Source organism: Capricornis sumatraensis, chromosome 2 (genome assembly GCF_032405125.1).
Source record: "Capricornis sumatraensis isolate serow.1 chromosome 2, serow.2, whole genome shotgun sequence".
Taxonomy (NCBI): Eukaryota; Metazoa; Chordata; class Mammalia; order Artiodactyla; family Bovidae; genus Capricornis; species Capricornis sumatraensis.
In genome coordinates this window covers 85,556,481-85,577,055 of record NC_091070.1, presented here as the reverse complement: position 1 = coordinate 85,577,055, position 20,575 = coordinate 85,556,481, and the positions used below count along the sequence as shown (strand labels likewise).

Genomic DNA, 20,575 nt, shown 5'->3' with positions numbered 1-20,575 from the left:
CTGGTCACTAGGGTCCCTGCCTGGGTCCTGCACTGACCCCTCTCTGGCTGTGCCCCTTTCTATGGGGTGAGGAGTCCTAGGGGTCAAGGGGAGAGGAGTCCAGAGCCCATATCCCCCCACTCTGGGTCACTGGGACACCAGAATTGTCAGCTCCAACAGCTCAGGACAGGTTTCTTCCCTGGATCTGCCTTTCTGATGGTGGACCACACCACTGCTTGCTAGGGGTGTGGACAGAGCTTGCATATATACATAGGGTGGGGTGTCCACACATGTGAGATCCCTTTAACACCAAGAGGGAACTATAGGTGGGACGAAAAGATGATGGGCCATGGGCCGGAGCTCCCATTTGTTTCCTCAACCCAGGACCCTCACTGTTACGGGCGGCCCTGGTATAGATGGATAGAATAACTCGGTCTCATCCTTTACACGGGTTAGTAGTGTAATAGTAATAGTAGTAGTGACAGTGTAATAGTAGTAGTGTTAGTCGCTCAGTCGTGTCTGACTCTTTTTGATTCCAAGGACTGCAGTCCACTAGGCTCCTATGTCCTCGGAATTCTCCAGGCAAAAATACTGGAGTGGGTTATCATCCCCTTCTCCAGGAGATCTTCCTGACCCAGGATCAAACCTGGGTCTCCTGCATCGCAGGCAGAGTCTTTACCATTGGAATCACCAGAGGGTTGCCTGGTGTTTTTTTCTTTTTAATCATTCTCCTATTGATGAATATTTTAATTGTTTCATCCCTTTTCCTACTGGAAGCTGTTAAGGTGCTTAAACATTTTTCCCTGAGACTTCCCTGGTGAGCCAGTGGTTAAGAATCTGCCTGCCAATGCAGGGGACATGGGTTGGATCCCTGGTCACGGAAGATTCCACATTCCTTGGGGCAACTAAGCCTGTGTGCTACAAATACTGAGCCTGTGCTCTAGAGCCTGCGTGCAGCAATTACTGAGCCTGTGAGCCCTGGAGCTCATGCTCTGCAACAAGAAAAGCCACCCCAATGAGAAGTCCATACACCGCAACGAAGAGTAGCCTCAGCTCACTGCAGCTAGCGAAAGCCCACACACAGCAATGAAAACCCAGCACAGTCAAAAATAAATAAATAAAAATTAAAAAAAAAAACTTTTCCCAGCACACAAGGTCTTTATCGATACTGATGAATAAAAAGCCCTCAGTGCCCAGTGGTGATGTACAGCAATGCCAGGAGTGGGCACAGAGCGCTTGCCGGTCATTGTGCAGGCTGGCCCTGGAGCCGCCCTGTCATTCTGGGCACAGAGCCCGCTGACAGGCATCCTCACAGCTGTTGATCTCGCAAGCTGGACGCTCTGCTTTGTTCTTGGGAATTTCTGGGTCCTCCTCAGCTTGCAGCCAAACAGCATTTTTTCCTAATGTGCAGAAGAATTTCGAACAGAAGACCAAAGGGGAGGGGAGCAGGTGACTGCAAAGCACACTTTCAACCCATTTAAAGGGAAAATGAGGGCCTGACCCACTGACTGTGAAGAAGAGAGTGGCCAGCTTGTGCTGTCTAGCTGGATGCCCTTTGCCCCCTCATGCCCCGATGCCAAGTCTCACAGGGCAGCTGGTCCTTCTATCCCCACACTTGGCATTCTCATTCCTGGCTCTGTGCGTGGAGTCCCCTCATCACAAACCACTGAACTGACTCCCTTTATCTGCTCTTCAGCGCCTCTTCCTCCAGGAAGCCCTCCTTGATCTTTTAGCTGAAAGATCTCTCTCAGTTCTCATGATGCTTTGTACTCTTCCTGGCTATTTTTGCTCTCCTTCAGATAATTTGCCCCTAGTTAGCAGAGGCAACTTTAAATGTCCCCCTTAGTGCTACTCAAAGTACTTTGAACACAGTCAAGTCTCAGTAACTGTTTGTTGAGTGAATAACAGATGGACAGATGCAGGCAGCTGCTCATTTTGCAAAGACAAGCTGAATCTTCACTCTGTTTCTTGGGATGTAGCTGGTAGCAGAGCTGTGTTGAGCTCTTCTGGGTACCATCTGCAGATGGACCACCAGTGTTGGGATGCCCTTGGCCCAGCTCCCCAGGAAAATGGCTGTGGTCTGATGTTGCCCCCCATCCCCCACAAGAAAGGCTGCAGCCGCAGTGTAAAAATCCCCCTTTCTCTTTTCAAAATGTCTGATAAACCCTTGCTTGATTTTCCAAGGCATGCTGAGTCTTTTCCATCTCCCCCGTCACCCAGGTTTATCACAACTCTTTCCTCTGAAAATGAAACATAAACACAGTGATAGCGTGGGCAGATGTTTCTCAGTGGAATGTACACATTTAATTTCTTGGTATGCACTGGTCTGATGGCTTCTCGGTAGTACTTGGCGGTAGCAAGGAAAGAGGCCTTGGAATTGGGGGGTGGCATGCGTCCTTTAGCTCATAATTAGGATGGTGATACTTTCTCTGTGACCAGTGTACACACTGAAGAGCTCATTTCATCCTGCCCATGGCTAGGGGAGGCAGCTGGACAAGGAGAGGTAGTCCCATTGGGCTGGAGAAGGAAGTAAGGCCCAGAGGATGTCCAGATCCTCTGAGTAGAGGCTGAGACACAACTGGGACACAATATTCTGATTGTGTCCACAATCTTCCCACTAGTTATGTGGACTCAGCTGAGGTAGAAAAGGGGAGAGGGCTGGGAGGCGAAAGGACAGATACAATTTTTTGGTCATGGGCCTGTTGACCTGTCTAGGGAGAGCTCTGATCTATCTCTAGATGGGCTATGTGACCCGGGGTGATCCACCTGCTCCTTCAGGGCCTCAGTTTCCTCATCTGTAAAAAGAGAGGCTTGGACAAGTTCAGTCCAAAGACATAGTTGAGAATTGGCTGTGTGCCAGACACTGCAGATTGAGGCAGAGTTCATACCCTTTGTCTGGTGGGGCTGAGAGACCAAAGCTGATGACCTCGGGGTGGAGGACAGCACTGTGTGTGTGGGGCAGGTGGGTGAGGCCCAGTGCAGGCGCCTTTGCTCGGCTATCTGGGAAGGCTTCCTGGAGCAGGCAACTCTTTGAGGCTTGCAGGTAGAGAGCAGTCACTCAGGTGAAGAAGGGGCAGGGGCTCCCTTCAGAGAGAACTGACAGCTGGGTCCTGATGATGAAAGCACTTAGGTGTGTTATCTAACGTGCTTTCCATGGCAAAGGCTGGGCCTGAGAGGGGCCCAGAGGGTCAGACAAGTTCCCGTCTTCACAGAGCTGGTGGTGAAGTCATACTCAACCCGGGCTTGCATCATTCATCCCTCATCTTTCTCACCACCCACCCACATCTCCCTGACATTCCAAGCCTGCTCTCGTCTCCCTTCACTCGCCCAGAGAACTCTATCTGAAGCGGCATGAAGTGTAGACAGCGATGCCCACATGTTTGGGAGCTCTGCCTCATCCCCTGCATCAGGTAACCCCCACCTGCTTTCTGGTTCTTCTATTCCCGCTACTGGGTTCAGGCAGTGAGGGTCACTCTCCGCACAAGCCTGGGAAGGACCTAGCCTCAGAATCCATGAGAACTCACAGACTCTTATAAAAGGATTCAGTGGTTCAGAACCTGTTTGGGCATTAGCCTCGCCTGGGGATTCCTACCTCTAGAGAGTCTGACTTTTGTTAAGTTTTGGGTTGGGTTGAGGAATCTGTATTTGTTTTTAAACTTTCACAGGCAGTTCTGTTCTGCCAGCCCTGGGAATCCCCAGATTATATTATCAGGTTGATTATCAGCCTTTGAAAAAATGGAATTGGGGACGGCGTGCCCCAGTAGGAAACAGTTGACAAAACTGGGTCATGTGTTCATCTACTTTCAAAGCACTTTATATGAACAAGTAAATAAATGAATTCACCCAAGAATGAATGTCTGGGGGGAGGGTTGTCTTGGAAATTGTGCTAGGCACTTCCTCTGACATTAATTTGGTTCATCTTCGCCACAGCCCTGTGAAAGAGAGAAGCAGCCCCATGTTGAAGCCATGGAAACTGCAGCCCAGAGAAGCGAGGTCGCTCATCCAGGTCACCCAGCCGGCTAAGGGGCAGCTCCTGGGCCTCTCCTGCCTGGTCCTCTCCCCATCTCTGGGGGATGGATGGGGTGTTGGAGAGCAGCGTACACAGAAGGCAGCCTGTGTTCCGTTAGGGAGCTCCTGGCTGCCTGGGGGAATCACTGGCTCTGCAAAATCCTTCCAAGTACTTTCTTCCATCTGGTTAAAGCTCAGATTGCCTTCCCTCCTCCTCCTTCCGGGCTGTGAGTAATGGCTACTCTGACAGCATTCCTCTTATTTTGAGAAGCCGTGAGGAACAAAGGCCGTGGACTCACTTGAGCCACTGGAAGGCAAAGCCTGTCTTGACATTTTTGGAAACATCATCCTCTCTGGGTTACAAAATCCTTGGCTCAGCAGTTGGGGAGAGGCAGAGGACAGCTCAGAGGGGGGCTGCTGTCGCAGGAAAGCCATTCTGGGGAGTGGGAAGGCGGCCGGGGGCAGGGGCAAGCTGCCATCTGCTACCCACTGCCCACTGCCCTCTGCCTGACTTCGCTTCTGCTGGGCCCCTCCAAGGTTTGCAGGGGAAAGAAAAAGAAAATGCCAACCTCTCCCATGGGGGTGGCCATTTTCCCCAGATTCTTTATAACAAGAACAGCTTTGGGCTTCCCTGAGATTTAGGAACCAGTTCTAGAATCATTCTCTTCTCCTCCTGTTGGCCTGTGCCAAGCACCAGAGATGCAAAGACAAGTAAAAGGCAAGCCCTACTCTTGGGGGCTTGTAGCCCCTTTTTCTCTCCTTACTCTCTTAGCTCCTCACTCTCCATCCCATCTTCTCTCTTCTTCCCTACACTCCATTTCATTTTTCATTTCTCTTAACAGGCTTTTTTATTGGGTTGCTCAAGAAGTTGATTTGGATTTGTCCAAGTGGGGAAAAACCCAAACAACACTTTCTGGCCCACCCAATACATTCTCTTTCTCTTTGTCTCTCTGCATTATTGGCCCAGGATGATTCCTCACAGCTAAACTATGAAGAAATACTTGGAGAGAGAAAGTGGGGTGGGTTTATGAACTCCACAGAGAATGACAGGAACCTTTTCAAGATGGTCTTCTATCAATAAGAAGCTTTTGCCATTGGCTGTGTGTCTGAGTGTTGCTGCTGTGTAGAAAGGAAGCTGTTGGAAGAAAAGAATAAACACCTGCAAGAGTTTGAAATCCTGAAGAGCCCTTGATTCTTCATGAAATAGTCAGAGAAAGTTAGAAGAAGGTATTCTATCCACGCCTGGAGAAAACGAGGGTTAGGTTAGTGACAGATCACAACTAAGATTAGTGAGGAAAAAGCACACAGAGCGTGTTGATTTGTTTTCTAATTGCATATAACTTTAAGTCATGTTTATTCCACTTTGTGATTTTCAGTAAGGAGTTTAGTGTCTCACATTTTATGGCTTAGCCAAATGGAAGCAGATGCAGGTCTTGGTGACATCCAAGGGAAGCAGATGATTGGAGAGGAGGCCTTGCTCCCCCTGGTGTCGGCTATGGTGAGTGCAGATAAAGCGCCAAGGAGTGATGGAATAACAGTCACGAAAATTCAAGCTTATGAAATTACAGAAATTCACTTCAAGATGGAGTGAATCTCAACATCAGTGTCTCTTCAGCTCAAGAGAGGGGCACCCCTTTCCTTTCCTGTGCTGGTATTAGGAAGGACTTTAGAGTCATGAAACGGACAGCGCTGGCATCAGAGAAGGGAGGGAGGTGCAGGAGCCCACAGGCTGCTGGTGGGGGCCAGGAAGGGGATGGAGGCTGGAAAAGATGCTGAGCTGGCAAATCCCTCTGGCTTCCCTGAACTGCCCAAATTAGATTTATTTTCTTTCTTAGAGGTTAGAAACCAGGAGACTTTCCTTTCAATGTTTCCACTATTGAGAGTGTGCCTCGTACCCCGAGAGCACGTAGAAGTTGGCTGCCTGCCTTGCCAGGATCAGCACTGCGGTCATTCTATGGCCCTGAGGACTGGCCTGGGCTCTGTCTCCGGCTGACCAGGTTGTGAGTGTGTCAGAGGTGACCTAGGCTCTTGCTGACATACTCTTCAAGTCTGTAACTTTCCTGTGTTGTTTCGGTAATTTTTTTTTTTTTTTAAAGAGAGAGTTAGACAGAAAGCTAATGTACAAGAGAAAAATCTGGAGATGCAGGACGACTTTCAGGCTGCATCTTACAGGCTCGCTGCGTTCTGGGGCTGACAGGCTCTCCTTGGCCGCTCTCAATGCTGCTTTGTATTTCTGAGCGCTTGACGGAGCCCACAGCTCCGTGAGGATAAACGTCTGTATAACCGTCCAACCCTCTGTGGCTCACTCGCTGCTTGTCCATGTGCTGCCCGACTGCCAGGGTCTGCTGGGTGGCTTGGCCCTGGGCCCCTGGCCAACATGTCCCCAAAGACGACAGTTTCTCTCTTTCTCTTTCTCCCTCTCTCTCGTGTGTTAGGTGGTTTCGTCGTATCATGGGCTTTGCTTCTGTAGTGATTTATTGCTAACCATCATGAGTCATGGTGCTGGGTTTTATTTGTTCCAAGAGAAAATAGCAGAGGGCATGTACACGCTGCGGTGTTGGGAACCCTCTCTGGGGGGCTTGAGCCAGGAAAAGAGCTTAGGATGTTCCTTAGTGAGATTTCCACAGCAACAACGGCTGAGGCTGTCCCAGGCCTGACAATTGGCACTGTCAGGGAGGAGGGACGACTTGGATAAAATCTATCATTCTGCCACCAAAAGCAGCCTCGGGGGCCCTTTTCCTGGAAACCTCTCTTGGACACCATATCCTTTCTTGGGAAATAGGCTAGCAAAGGGAACTAACTTATCCAGCATCTGCCCATGGCAGACACGTCACACACCATCTCCTATTTTTTCCTCAAAGAAATCTTAGGGGTGTGCAGCATCAGGCCCATTTTACAGATGAAGAAACTGTGTCCAGTAGCTGGATGTAACATCCTCAAGTTCCCACAGGTTGGAAAGTGGATGAGCCCAGGTTTGTGTAGTTCTGAAGCCTAGACTTGTCTTGCAGTTAGGTGCCACCTTGGGCTTCCCAGGAGGCCCAGTGGTAAAGGATCCGCCTGCCAATTCAGGAGACTCAGGCTCAATCCCTAGGTCAGGAAGATCCCTTGGAGAGGAAAATGGCAACTCACTCCAGTATTCTTACTTGGGAAATCCCATGGACAGGGGAACCTGGCAGGCTACAGTCTATGGAGTCTCTAAAGAGTTGGACACAGCTTAGTGACTAAACAGGGGACACCCTAATGTGCATTCTCACACCCGCTGAGGCAGAAGATCTCAGCCCCTTTTGGGATGTTGCTATAAACCCTGCAGAAAAGGGCCACAGATGAGAGGCTGGGAAATCTGGGGGTTTAAGAGGAGGGAATGATACAAGGGCATCCCCATCAGGCCTAGGCTTGCTGGTCAATTTTTTTTTTTAACTTTAAACTTTCTATTTTGTATCGGGGTATAGCCGATTAACAATGTAGTGGTAGTTTCAGGTGACCAGCAAAGGAATTCGGTCATACATATACATGCATCCATTCTCCCCCAAAACTCGTTGCCCAAATTTTGTGGATTTATTCCTCATGGATTTCCTTTACAGTCAGGCCCAAATTCCATCATCAGTGGGTTTTAGACATGAAAGATCTTAGTGAGAATGCAAACGTGTTATCTGGGAAGGTCAGTACATACAGCTTGGTGGAAGAATTAATGCCCTACCCGTACTAGAATTTGGTTTATATAGCTGTTACCTGGGGCTTTCCAGGCGCTAGTGGTAAAGAATCTGCCTGCCAATGCAGGAGACGTAAGAGACGAAGTTTCGATCCCAGGGTTGGGAAGATCCCTGGGAGGAGGGCATGGCAACCCACTCAAGTATTCTTGCCTGGAGAATCTCATGGACAGAGGAGCCTGGCGGGCCGCAGTCCATGGGGTCACACAGAGTTGGACATGACGGAAGTGACTTAGCGTGCACGCACGTGAGCTATTACCTCGTGATCTTGAGACAAGGGATGAAGACGGTGGGTCCACTGACACGTTGGCACTTTTCACCTGCACACCAGGTGGAAATACAACAGGGGGTAGAAGCACTGTGGACCGGGTGTTGGGAGAGCTGAGTTCCAAGGGTGACCTTGGTGTAGGCCTTTCTAGCTCTGGGCCTGTTTCCTTGCTTATAAAATAAGGGATTGTGCTGTGCTCAGCCACTCAGTCATGTCTGACTCTTTGCGACTCCAAGGACTGTAGCCTGCCAGGCTCCTCTGTCCATGGGATTTTCTAGGCAAGAATACTGGAGTGGGTTGCTATTTCCTTCTCCAGGGGATCTTCCCAAATGAGGGACTGAACCCAGGACTCCTGCATTGCAGGTGGATTCTTTTACTTTCTGAGCCACCAAGTAAGCCCAATGAGGGATTGGGGCTAAATATTTTCTAAGACTTTTCTAGTCAGGGGAGCAGTCCTGAAGGTCAAGCCCCACCCCCATGTTCACTGAGTATCCATCTGCACCTCCTGGGCCTGCTCCCAGTCACCCTGTCCTTCCCAACCCACCTCTGCCTCTGAGAATTAGGGTCTGCTGGAGACCTGAGTGACGGTGAGATATCCAAGGCTGCAGTGTCATTCTACAAGACTCAAGTGTGTTTGGCTTCCTTCTCAGTCTCCCCTCTACCAGTCAATCCTAAAGGAAATCAATCCTGAATATTTATTGGAAAGACTGATGCTGAAGCTAAAGCTCCACTACTTTGGCCACCTGACTCGAAGAGCTGACTCATCGGAAAGGACCCTGATGCTGGGAAAGACTGATGGATTGAGGAGAAGGGGGTGACAGAGGATGAGATGGTTGGATGGCATCACCGACTCAATGGACATGAGTCTGAGCAAACTTCAGGACATAGCGAAGGACATGGAAGCCCGGCGTGCTGCATTTCATCGGGGGTTGAACATGACTGAACAACAAAATGCATGTATGTGCAACCTAGAAAAATGTACTGATGAACCTCTCTGCAGGGCAGGAATAGAGATGCAGACATAGAGAACTGACATGTAGACACAGGAAGAGAAGGGGGAGGAAAAGGAGGGTCGGGCAAACTGGGAAAGTAGCCCTGACATACACAAACTGCCGTGTGAGAAACAGCTAGTGGGAGGCTGCTATACAGCACAGGGGCTCAGCTCTGTGCTCTGTGACAGCCTGGAGGGGAGAGAGTGGAGGTGGGTAGGAGGGAGGCTCAAGAGAGAGGGGATATACACAGGTGTATAGATGATTCACGTTGCTGTAAAGCAGAGGCTAACCCAACATTGTAAAGCAATTATCCTCCAATTAAAAAAAAAGGAAGAAAACCAAGAAGCCCTGCGGTACTCTCCTCGCTCTCCCAGCCTCTGCCCTGCGGCTCTGCTGTCCACACTCCCTCCTCCAGCCGCTAGGGGCAGTGTCCTTTCTCTAAACATGGCCTCTTTTTTCTCACCCCTGTCCTCTTAGCCCCGTGGTTCCCTCCATCAGTTATACTCTGCTCATCCCTGTCTATTCTGTACACAGAAATCCTACCCATCTGGAAGGACCCTCCTCCACAACCCCCTCCCGATCCCCTCCCCCACCTGGCCCTGCTGAATTAGACATTCACTCTCCCTCCCAGGGACTCTTGGGATCCTTTCTGTATGCCCTCTCTTGGGATTTATCATCCACGATTGGCGTTCCGCAGCCATACGGCCTCTCTTTCTGACTGAGCTCTGCATTTTTATGTGAATCTGCCAGTGCTGGGTCTTGGAACTTCAGAGTCTTGCCTCTTAAGGGGCCAGCAGTGTAGCTGGTTGGAAGGGACACCACTATGGATGATTGCTGCTTCCCCGTCAGTATCTGGGCTGGGGCTGCTGCTGCTCTGTGCTGCTTTGGGCCTGATGAGATCTAGGTTTCAGATATAACTCAGACATTTATTGTGTTATCTCTCTCGCAGTCTCAGTTGCCTCATCTGTAAAATGGGAACAAGCCCACTTCTCTTACAAGTTGTTCATGTCCCTGAACCTGTAGCCCAGGGAACTCACAGGCCCTCTTGTTTTTAAAGCCCACTGAGTTCAGAAGGAGTCCCCTTTTAGAACCTACTAGGCTATCAGGTTCCTGCTTCCTAATGCCCTTAAGGGGAGGAGATGAAATGCGCTGCCTCGCTGAGAGCTGAGACTTTGCTCTTAGGGATAAAAGCTTCAGGGACAAACTGGAAATTCGTGGGGCCCAGCTCTGTTTCTTCTTAGCACCAGGAGGCTTCTTGCTCCAGTGGACCAAAGGCTCGGAGAGGCCCTCTGCAAACCCTACATCAGAGTTTCTGGGACATCAAATGGTCTTGAAAACCAACAGGCTTAATGATTTCAATGTACATATATTAGAGTCATGTGGATTAAATTTCTCTGAAAATACACAAGGGCTTAAAGAGCAGGGGCAGAGAATACTCAGCCCGAGAGGAATTTGTTTTCTCTTTTTCTTTTTGTGTGCCTGTGAGTGTTGTTATTGTTGCTAAAAACGAGGCATGTGGAAAACTGTTCAAGATGTGTGAGGCACTGGCTTACAGTCAGTTCTGCCGAGTTTGGGTTTGCGATGGGAATGTAGGGGCAGGAAATGAAAGGTCAAGAGGATAAAGTGGCAACCCCACTAGGTCTGTCCCTTTGTCTTCTTAACATTTACATCAGGGTCTGGTGCCCTTGACATTCAAGGAGGCTCACAGCCTGATAAACGGGGCCAGACCTCATTGGTACCTGTGGTCAGAGGCAACTAGTGAGCCCATCTCTGGGGCTGGTAGTGTTGGGAACTGGATTTCTGGGTATGGGCTGGAGGGTGATGTCATTTCCCAGAGGCATCTCCGCGTGCTCAGTGGAGATGGTGATCTTCAGTTTCTCAGGGAGTTCTTTAAAACACAGGTTCTCTGGCCCCACTGCAGGCTCAGGAGATGCAGACTGAGATATGCCAGCTCCACCTTAAGGGCCAGAAGCTTGGTCCACACCCGGAGACAGAAGAGCCTGGGTCAGAGAGAGTCTCTTGACCAAGTTACCAGGGGCCTGATTTTAGATCTGGCTGTTTTCTGGGTGCAAGCAACCCCATCCTCCACTTCCTGCTTTGCTGATCACAAAATGCATTCTTTGGTTGGCATTTTTTGATCTTTCCTAGCACCCTGAGATAGGTTCTTTCATGTATACTTTGTGAGAGAGCAAACATAGGTGTTTGCTGAGCAAAGGAGGCTGAGAGAGCTTCTCCCAAGGTCTCCGTCCAAGTGGCAGTCTTTGACCTTCAGACCCCCTGCTTCTGTCCTTCCTGGCATGAATGTCAAACAATAGGCACCACTGAAGTCATCCCTGTGTGTATCTGCCAGCTGGTGTCCCACAAATGACACCAATATTGACCTCTTCTTTCCCATTATTAGGGATTCCCTGGTAGCTCAGCTGGTAAAGAATCCACTTGCAGTGCAGGAGACCTCGGTTCGACTCCTGGGTCAGGAAGACCCGCTGGAGAAGGGATAGGCTACCCACTCCAGTATTCTGGCCTGGAGAACTCCACAGACATCAAACAACAGGCACTACTGGAGCCATCCCTGTGCATAGCTGCCAGCCAGTGTCCCACAGATGACACCAACACTGACCTCTCTTTTCCCATTATTAACATCCATAGGGCCTTGCATCTGGACAAAACTCTCGGAATGCTGCCTACAGGATGAGAAAAATGGGGGTCAGGGGAGAAAGAGAGGGGAAGCAACTGAGTAGGATATGCAGTGGGGTCCCTGCAAGTGAGCACAGGGATTCCTGAAAGGGTCTGTGTGCTCCTGTCTCTTCTGCAGGAGGTGCAGCTCCCTCGGTCTCCAAGGCCTCTCTCTATCTCTCAGTTCAGTTGTGGCAGAAAGCACGCTCGGGTCCGGTGGCTGCAGTGCAGCTCTCTCCCAGGATGCTTCTGGCTGCACTCAGACCAGCAAGAGCAACCTCGCGTCAATTCTGTTGTGCCATTCTGCTCATCTGAGCCCAACTTCCAAGACTTCATTCAATGTTCCTCTTCTATGAAGCCCTCCCAAAGACTTCAGCCACAGAAATTTCTCCTTGCAAACTCTGGCTGAATTTCTGCTGTGAGCAAGACATCTGGCTGGCTGCTCGCAGCCACAGGGAGATGAGACTAGCATTCAATAAGTGAGAGGAGCCATGGGCCTAAGTGACTCCAACACAAGGTAGAAAGGGACTCGGGCCATCAGAGAGAGAGGGCTTAGGCAGGGTAAGGGCATTTTAGGCTAGGAGAAGGATCCAGAAAGCCTTCATGGAGAAAGTGGTCTTACAAAGATGAACATAATTAACACCAGGTTGTATTTTGTCTTGCACTGTTTTTTAATTGTTTCAAGGATTTTAGTGTCAATTCTTCAACTAGCCTGTGAGTTATTTGAGAGTAAAACCAAGTCTTACTCATACCAATATTTTGCAGAGTCTAGTAAAACATATTAACAGAAGCTTAATAAACAAATATTGGTCAAAACAAATTCCGTCTGAGAAAAGCCAATTCCAATTAATCTTTAACTCTTCATACCATGTAAAGGATATGGATGCTGTACTTTTCCTATACAATAGAAATTAACAGTATATTGTAAATCAACTATACTTCAAAAAAATAAGTGTTAAAAAAAGAATAGATGATGTGCCTTTTATGTCTGGGCTGGCTGAGAGAGGTTCAAACCATTTATTCAATCTTTCAAAGTATGTTCTTTTGAGCATCATACCCTGATTTCTGTAAGACAATAAAGTAGACAGTTACTATCCATCTGATAAATGTTATAAAAAGAAGATATATATTTCTATGGGTACAACTAATCTAGTGATGGGAAGGGATGGTCAGAGAAGGTATCTCAGGGGAAGTGATATTCAAGAGAGTTCCAGAAAAACATCTATTTCTGCTTTATTGACTATGCCAAAGCCTTTGACTGTGTGGATCACAATAAACTGTGGAAAATTCTGAAAGAGATGGGGATACCAGACCACCTGACCTGCCTCTTGAGAAATCTGTATGCAGGTCAGGAAGCAACAGTTAGAATTGGACATGGAACAACAGACTGGTTCCAAATAGGAAAAGGAGGACGTCAAGGCTGTATATTGTCACCCTGCTTATTTAACTTATATGCAGAGTACATCATGAGAAACGCTGGGCTGGAAGAAACACAAGCTGGAATCAAGATTGCCGGGAGAAATATCAATAACCTCAGATATGCAGATGACACCACCCTTATGGCAGAAAGTGAAGAGGAGCTAAAAAGCCTCTTGATGAAAGTGAAAGAGGAGAGTGAAAAAGTTGGCTTAAAGCTCAACATTCAGAAAACGAAGATCATGGCATCTGGTCCCATCACTTCATGGGAAATAGATGGGGAAACAGTGGAAACAGTGTCAGACTTTATTTTTTTGGGCTCCAAAATCACTGCAGATGGTGACTGCAGCCATGCAATTAAAAGAGACTTACTCCTTGGAAGAAAAATTATGACCAACCTAGATAGCATATTCAAAAGCAGAGACATTACTTTGCCGACTAAGGTCCGTCTAGTCAAGGCTATGGTTTTTCCAGTGGTCATGTATGGATGTGAGAGTTGGACTGTGAAGAAGGCTGAGCACCAAAGAATTGATGCTTTTGAACTGTGGTGTTGGAGAAGACTCTTGAGAGTCCCTTGGACTACAAGGAGATCCAACCAGTCCATTCTGAAGGAGATCAGCCCTGGGATTTCTTTGGAAGGAATGATGCTAAAGCTGAAACTCCAGTACTTTGGCCACCTCATGAGAAGAGTTGACTCATTGGAAAAGACTCTGATGCTGGGAGGGATTGGGGGCAGGAGGAGAAGGGGACGACAGAGGATGAGATGGCTGGATGGCATCACTGACTCGATGGACGTGAGTCTGAGTGAACTCCGGGAGTTGGTGATGGACAGGGAGGCCTGGCGTGCTGCGATTCATGGGGTCGCAAAGAGTCGGACACGACTGAGTGACTGAACTGAACTGAACTGGAAGAATGTGAAAGAGGACTTTGAATTCCAGCCATTAACAACTAGGAAAGCTAGATAAAATACATGAAACAATTATACTCAGGGACCAGCCAGCAGTCAGTACAGAGCTCAATACTTGACTAAAGGGAAGCACAGGCACTACCCCACATTCGCTCGGCTTTCTCGATGAGGGTGCTTTCCTGCTGCACCACAGGGAACAAGAGTCCGGACAGAGAACAGCGGACGTGCTGGGTGGAGGAAACAGGGGTTGGAATGGACTGAAAAGATGACCAGGATTTGGTGGGGGCAGGTAGAAAGGAGACAGTCACAGGGAAAAAGACCCCCAAACTCTGCTAACGTTTTCCCTCAGGGTCCTTGGATGACCCCTAAGCTGTGCATGTATGGTGTGAGACTCTGGAAAATTTATCAGAGAAGTAGGGCAGAGATTTTAGAGGCTTTCCAGTACTTGGGAGATGTTGGGGTTCATACCTAGTCAAAAATAAATTTTAATGAACGCCGTGGGCTTTTAGTTGAGATCCCCCCAAATTCATGCCTTAGGAATAAAGACTGCGCCTTAGGAGTAAGTGAAAGTGTTAATCGCTCAGTCATGTCCAACTCTTTGTGACCCCAAGGACTGTAGCCGACCAGTCCCCTCTGTTCACAGAATTCTCCAGGCAAAAATTCTGGAGTAGGTAGCCATTCCCTTCCCCAGGGGACCTTCCCGACCCAGAAGTTGAACCTGGGTCTCCTGCATTGCTGTCAGACTCTTTACCGTCTGAACCACCAGGGAAGCACCCTAGGAGTAAGGGCAAAACTAGATGATACCTGCCCTAACCAAGGCCCAAACCAAGCTGTGGTAAATTCTAGGTGGTTTCACCAGTGTTCTAATTGCCTATCAGAACAAAATGTAGCATTATCTAAAGGAGAGTAACACAATCTATACCTTCTACTGTGTACTAGTCACAATATTCTGCACAGAATTTAAAAATGCCTCTAAACAGGCGAAGAATCAGGGAAAAGTAACTGGTAACCATAAGGTAAAATAGTCACTAAGAACAGAGCCAGAGATGATCCAGATATTGGAGTTAGCCAAGAAGGTTTTCAAAATTACTGTTATTAATGTTTTAAAAAATAGAGTAAAAGATGGACAAATGGGAGAAAGATTATTTTAATAGACTTAGAGTCTGAAAAATCAAACAGAGATTCAGGAATTACAAAATAAAACATATGTAATTAAGAATACATTGGATATTAAAAAAAATTAAAAAAAGAATGCATTGGGTACATTTAGCTGCACAATATACCTCATGAATAGATGATGTATATAATATACATAGAAACAAAGTTCCTGAGAATATGTCAATGAATAGAATCACACACACACACACAAATACATGGTGTTCAAGTAAAGTTTATCCCAGGAATAAAAATTGGGCTTAATATTAAAAAAATCAATCTATAGATATAATTAACATTATTAACAGAATAAAGAAGAACCACATAACATCTCAATCTTTGCAGAAAAACAACTGATAAAATTTCATAACTATACACACACACACACACAAATAAACCTCAGAAAACTAGGAATAGAAGAAAACCTCCTTAATCTGATGATATCTACAACAAACAAATGAATAAACTATAGTTAACATCTTATTTAATTATGAAATATAGTCTTCCCTTTAACAAGGGAAATAAGAAAAGCACATTCAGTATCACAACTTCTATTCAACATAGAACTGCACATCCTAGCTACAGCAATTCGGCAAGAAACAGAAATAAAAGCTATGAAGATTAGAAAAGAAGAAATAAAACTACAATTAATTCAGATGATCTGCTTGTATACATAAAAATACATAAGAATCTACAGACACACAATAGAAATAAATGAGTTTAGTAAAATTGCTGGATATAATGTAAATACACAAAAATCAGTTGTATTTTACTGTACTACCAAAATGAAATAAAAGCATTCCAATTTTAAAAAAGAACACTCCCTTTTAATTAGCATAAAATACCAAGTACCTAGGAATCAAAGTAATAACAGATATGCAAGAATTTTACACTGAAAATTTCAAAGCACTATCAAGAGGAGAAATTTTTAAAACTAAGTAAGTATGGAGAAGGAAATGGCAACCCACTCTAGTATTCTTGCCTGGGAAAGTCCATGGACAGAGGAGCCTGGTGGGCTGCAGTCCATGGGGTCACATGACTAAGCATGTGTGCATGAGGGTGGAGGGTGACGGGTTGGTAGCAATAAACCGGTAGAACTAAAAAAAAACACAAAAAACTAAGCAAGTGAAGGTATATACATGTTCATAGGTTAGAAGACTCAGTATTAATAAGACTTCATTTCTCCCCAAATTGATTTATAAATTCAGTGTAATCCCAATCAAAATGTCAGCAAGTTTGATGAGGGGAAATTGACAAGCTGATTCTAAAATTCACAGGAAAACACAGAAGACGTAGTATAACCAAAACAATCTTGTCAAAGAGGAACAAATGTGAAGAATTCACATTACCTAACTTCAAGACTTTCTCTGAAGCAAAGTAACCAAGGCAGCTTTCTATTTTATAGATTAGAATAGAGGCTAGAAATAGACCCATATGTATAGGGGTCACCTGATTTTCAACAAAGACCACACTACAGTTCAGTGGGAAAATAGTCTTTTAACAAATGGTGCTAGATCAACTGGATATCCATATTTTAAAGAAAAAAAAAAAACACCTTTGACCTTTATCTCACATCTCACACAAACATTTATTTGAAATGAACCACTGACTTAAATGAGAAAGCAAAAACATCAAAATTCTGGAAGAAAAAAGAGGAAAAAAGATACTTCTGGAAAGTATCTTCATGATCTTGAGAGAAGCAAACATTTCTTAAATGGGACACACAAGACCCTATAAAAAGAGTGATAAATTAGACTTTATTAAAGAACTTCTGTTCATAAAAAGACACCATTAAGGAAATGAAAATGCAAGCCACAGACAGGGAGAAGTTCTTTGCAATGCTTTTCTCTGACAAAGGATTTGTATATAGAATATATATATATATTTTAAGTTGTATAAATTATTAAGAAAAATACACACAACACAATTTTAAAAATGCGCAAGACTGAATCAGACACATCATAAAATAGGATACCAAAATGGCCAATAAATTCACAAAAAGTTACTCAACATTGTTAGTCATTAGAGAAATGCCAGTTAAACCCACCATGAGATACTACTGGGTTGGAACAAAAGTAACTGTGGCTTTTACATTGTTGAATTTTGCTGTTTGATATGGGAATACATTCTTAAATAAATGGGGTATGTGTGAAAATGTCCTACAACTGATTTGTAGTGATGGCTGCACAACTTGGTAAATTTCAGAAGAAATCACTGAGCTGACACTGAAATGAGTAAATTATATAACATGTAAAATATAATCCAACAAAGTTATATTGGAAATAGGAGGCTGACCCTTCCTGCCTCCTGACTACCCCCGCCCCAGGGAGGTCCTCTCCCTACACTTAGCCTTCTCTCACTTTCCTTTGCCCCACTGTGGCCTGTGTTTCAGCTTTGAGCACATCCATCCTCTCAGAGACACCCTACCTTCCACAGCTCTCCCCAACAGCCACAACCAGAAGTGCTGCCCCTGCTGATGGGAGCCTGGGGCCCTGAGAGGGGATGAGAGGGGGTGATTACTGGTTCTTGGTGCATGCTGCCTATGTTGTCTCATAACCAGAAGAAAGAGGGTGTTCATTCCCATTTCTCAGATGAGAAGATGGAGGCCTATGAAGGGGATGCTCATGGTTTCAAAGACAGGGCAGATCCTAGGCAGCCCCTGACCTGCCAGGACAGGAAGTCAAGGCCCTGGGAAGGGGGGCATTTGCATGCGAGGGCCTGTGCTATCAGCCCATGGGGGGCCTGGGTGGGGGGAGGTGCAGGGCTGTGAAGGGGGGTGGGGGAGGGGTGGCAGCTCTCACTCACCACTTCCTGCCGCTGATGTCATGCTGCTGCACCGTGTAGCCGAAGAAGGCGGCCCTGGAGCCGGGGATGACTCGGGGCTTCTTGGTGTCCATGTTGAAGGTGGCCGTGAACCCTGAGAGGGGAGGGAGAGGTCAGGCAGGCGGATATCCTGGTCCCAGGGCCATGACTGGCGACCCCCAGCAGATCACCTACCTTGAGGGTCTTGGCGTGGATGGAGTAAGTACCCCTATCCTTGCGGAGCCCCCAGTGTTGGTTAACATAGTCCCTGTCTGGGGAGCCGACAATCTGATGGGAAAGGCCCAGCCCCTGCCCCTGGGGGAGCCAGTCTGGTAGGGGAGGCACAGGTCTGAAGCCTCCTCTTAGAGACCAGGCAGGTCTGAAGGGTAAGACCTTGTCCTTCCCCAGAAGAATCCCTGGCCTCACAGTGAAGGGACGGTGCCTGTCTCCTCCATCACCCCTTCCTCTAACTCTGCTGCTAACTTCCGCTGGTCTCCTCTCCTTTTTTCCTGTCTTTTCCCTCCCCTCTCCTTCTCTCTCTACTCCTCCCTTCTTTCACCTCCGACTGCTAAGTAGTCAGGGAGCTGACTTCCCACCTCTCTTGCCACCCGCTTTGCCCCAGCCGGGCCTGGGGTCCTAGTGGCCACGGCTCCAGTGCTGCTGGCTGACCCTCTCCTGAATCCACCTGCAAAGCTCCACCTGGCTTCAGCCAGGGCCACTGCTCAGCTGCACAAGCCAAGGCGGAGCAGGGAAAGCCCCGTAAAACCCTTTCACCTCGGCCCCTAATTGGTCAATTAACTGGTTCTGCCCGGGGGAAAGCCTTGAGGCAGCTGGACACGACTGAGTGACTGAACAACAACAATTAACAGAGCACAGCAGACAGACTATCATTGCCATTCCTCTCATGTGTTAACCACCACTGCCTTATTTACAAAGCCTTATCAGCCTGGTCAGCAGCAGGCAGCCCTGGGGAAGAGCGGCCCGACCAGGTGAGCACAGGGGGATGAAGGATCACTGGTCCTCGGCCAGTGTGGGCACGTCACAGAGCAGAGAGAGACACTGGTGTCACCTGCGGAACTCTCCAACTCTGCCCCAGAAACGGTGCACGCACATGCATGTATGCACAATCAGAGAGGCACATATGTGCACACACACAGGCCCACACATGGACGTGCACACACACTCACATGCACAGGCCATACACGTTCCCTGACTGCAGGGGAAACACTTTATCTGGCTCCCTGGGACCCCCTGGAAATGTCCTCTGGTGGTCCGTGGTCCTCCCATTCCTGTACCCAAGCCCAGCAGAGTGAGGGAACCCTGAGCAAGAGGCAGGTGTGCTTGGCAGTCAGGAAATCCAGACCCACCCCACCACTCCCAGGCCAGCAGGGAGGTGAGGGCCAGTGAGGTGAAGAGTGGACATTGTGTCTTCAAGGTCTTCTCCACTATCAGTGCATCTTGGGCAAACATGGCCAGAAGGATCCTTCCAAGACCTGCTGGATCCCGTGACCCCAGCTCCATACCCTCCATCGGTTTCCCAGCAACCCACAGTCAAAGCCAAACTCCTTACCTGCCAGGCCCTGTGATTCCCCAAAGGAACCCCAGCTGGTTCCCTCTGCCCCTCATTTACTCTAGCCCCCCTTCCTTCTGCTCTAGTCACACAGTCCCCTTTCCTGTTATTAGAATGTGTCAGACCTGTCCCTGCTCAGCACCTTGGCCCTGGCTTCCTTTCCTACTGCCTGGATGCTCCTCCCTGAGTTACTAGCAGACTCACTCCCCCACATCATTAGGGTCCCTGTTTCAATGTCATCTTGTCCATCACCAGGACCCCCTGTCACTCTCATCTCTTTCTTCATTTGTCTTCATAGCACTTATCCCTAACATGTTACAGAGGTATCTGATTGTCACACAGCTGATATTTCATAATATTCTTGTGTCCTCCAAGTGCCGAGAGACACTGCTGAGTGTCATATACTTAGTGCCTTGAATCAAGGTCTAGGTCATGGTCAGTGGTCAACAGATACTGATGGAATGCTTAGAGACCAGGACCTGCATTTGTCTGGGATGCTCTCTCCCCTCAATGAGGAACAGGAGGAAAAATATTTACTGAGCACTAATGTATTCCTGGCACTATTCTAGGTATCTAACCAGTAATTTTATATTACTTATTTAAATCACACACCAACCCCGTGAAATAGATATTATCATATCTCTGGGAGGTTAATTTGCCCCGAATTGCTCGGCTGGGAGGAGGTTAGAACACTTCCATGATGAGACTGCTTGGGGCTCTAGGCTCTGTGTTACCCCTGGGAGAGGGGGCAGGAACATTCTTTTCAGAGAAAGGGGTCTGCTTTCTTGACCTCAGGTCCCACCTCCTATGCCTTCTTTGGGTTTGGTTGGGGTCAGCAGATGGGAGAGGAGCCAGTGGCCCCGTGCTCCTCCATTCACTCTGGGGGGCTCCGTCTAGAACAGGTCCTATCTCCCCCAGTACCCACACCCCCAACCCCCTGGGACACGATTAGCAAAGTCTGGCCATGGGGAGAGGACAAACAGTCTCAAGGCCGGGGCATTAAGTTACAAAGTGCTGGTTTCTTCCTCAAGTTGGCATTTGCTTCTGACCAAACGAACCAACCAGAGTATGGATTTCCTAAAAGTGATGTCAAGTCTG

The 20,575-nt window shown here is 47.6% G+C and overlaps 1 protein-coding gene across 1 annotated transcript in view; it reads right to left on the bottom strand.

The window, feature by feature from the left end:
• The window catches only part of ITGA11 (integrin subunit alpha 11), a 95,568-nt gene extending 76,131 nt beyond the window's left edge, over positions 1-19,437 (bottom strand). The window contains exons 1-2 of the mRNA XM_068993477.1: positions 19,275-19,437; positions 17,911-18,022 (exon numbers count right to left, since the gene is read on the bottom strand). Of these exons, the coding sequence (XP_068849578.1) occupies positions 17,911-18,022; positions 19,275-19,437 (275 nt within the window). The remainder of the gene's footprint in view (positions 1-17,910; positions 18,023-19,274) is intronic.
• Between the last annotated feature and the right edge of the window lie 1,138 nt (positions 19,438-20,575).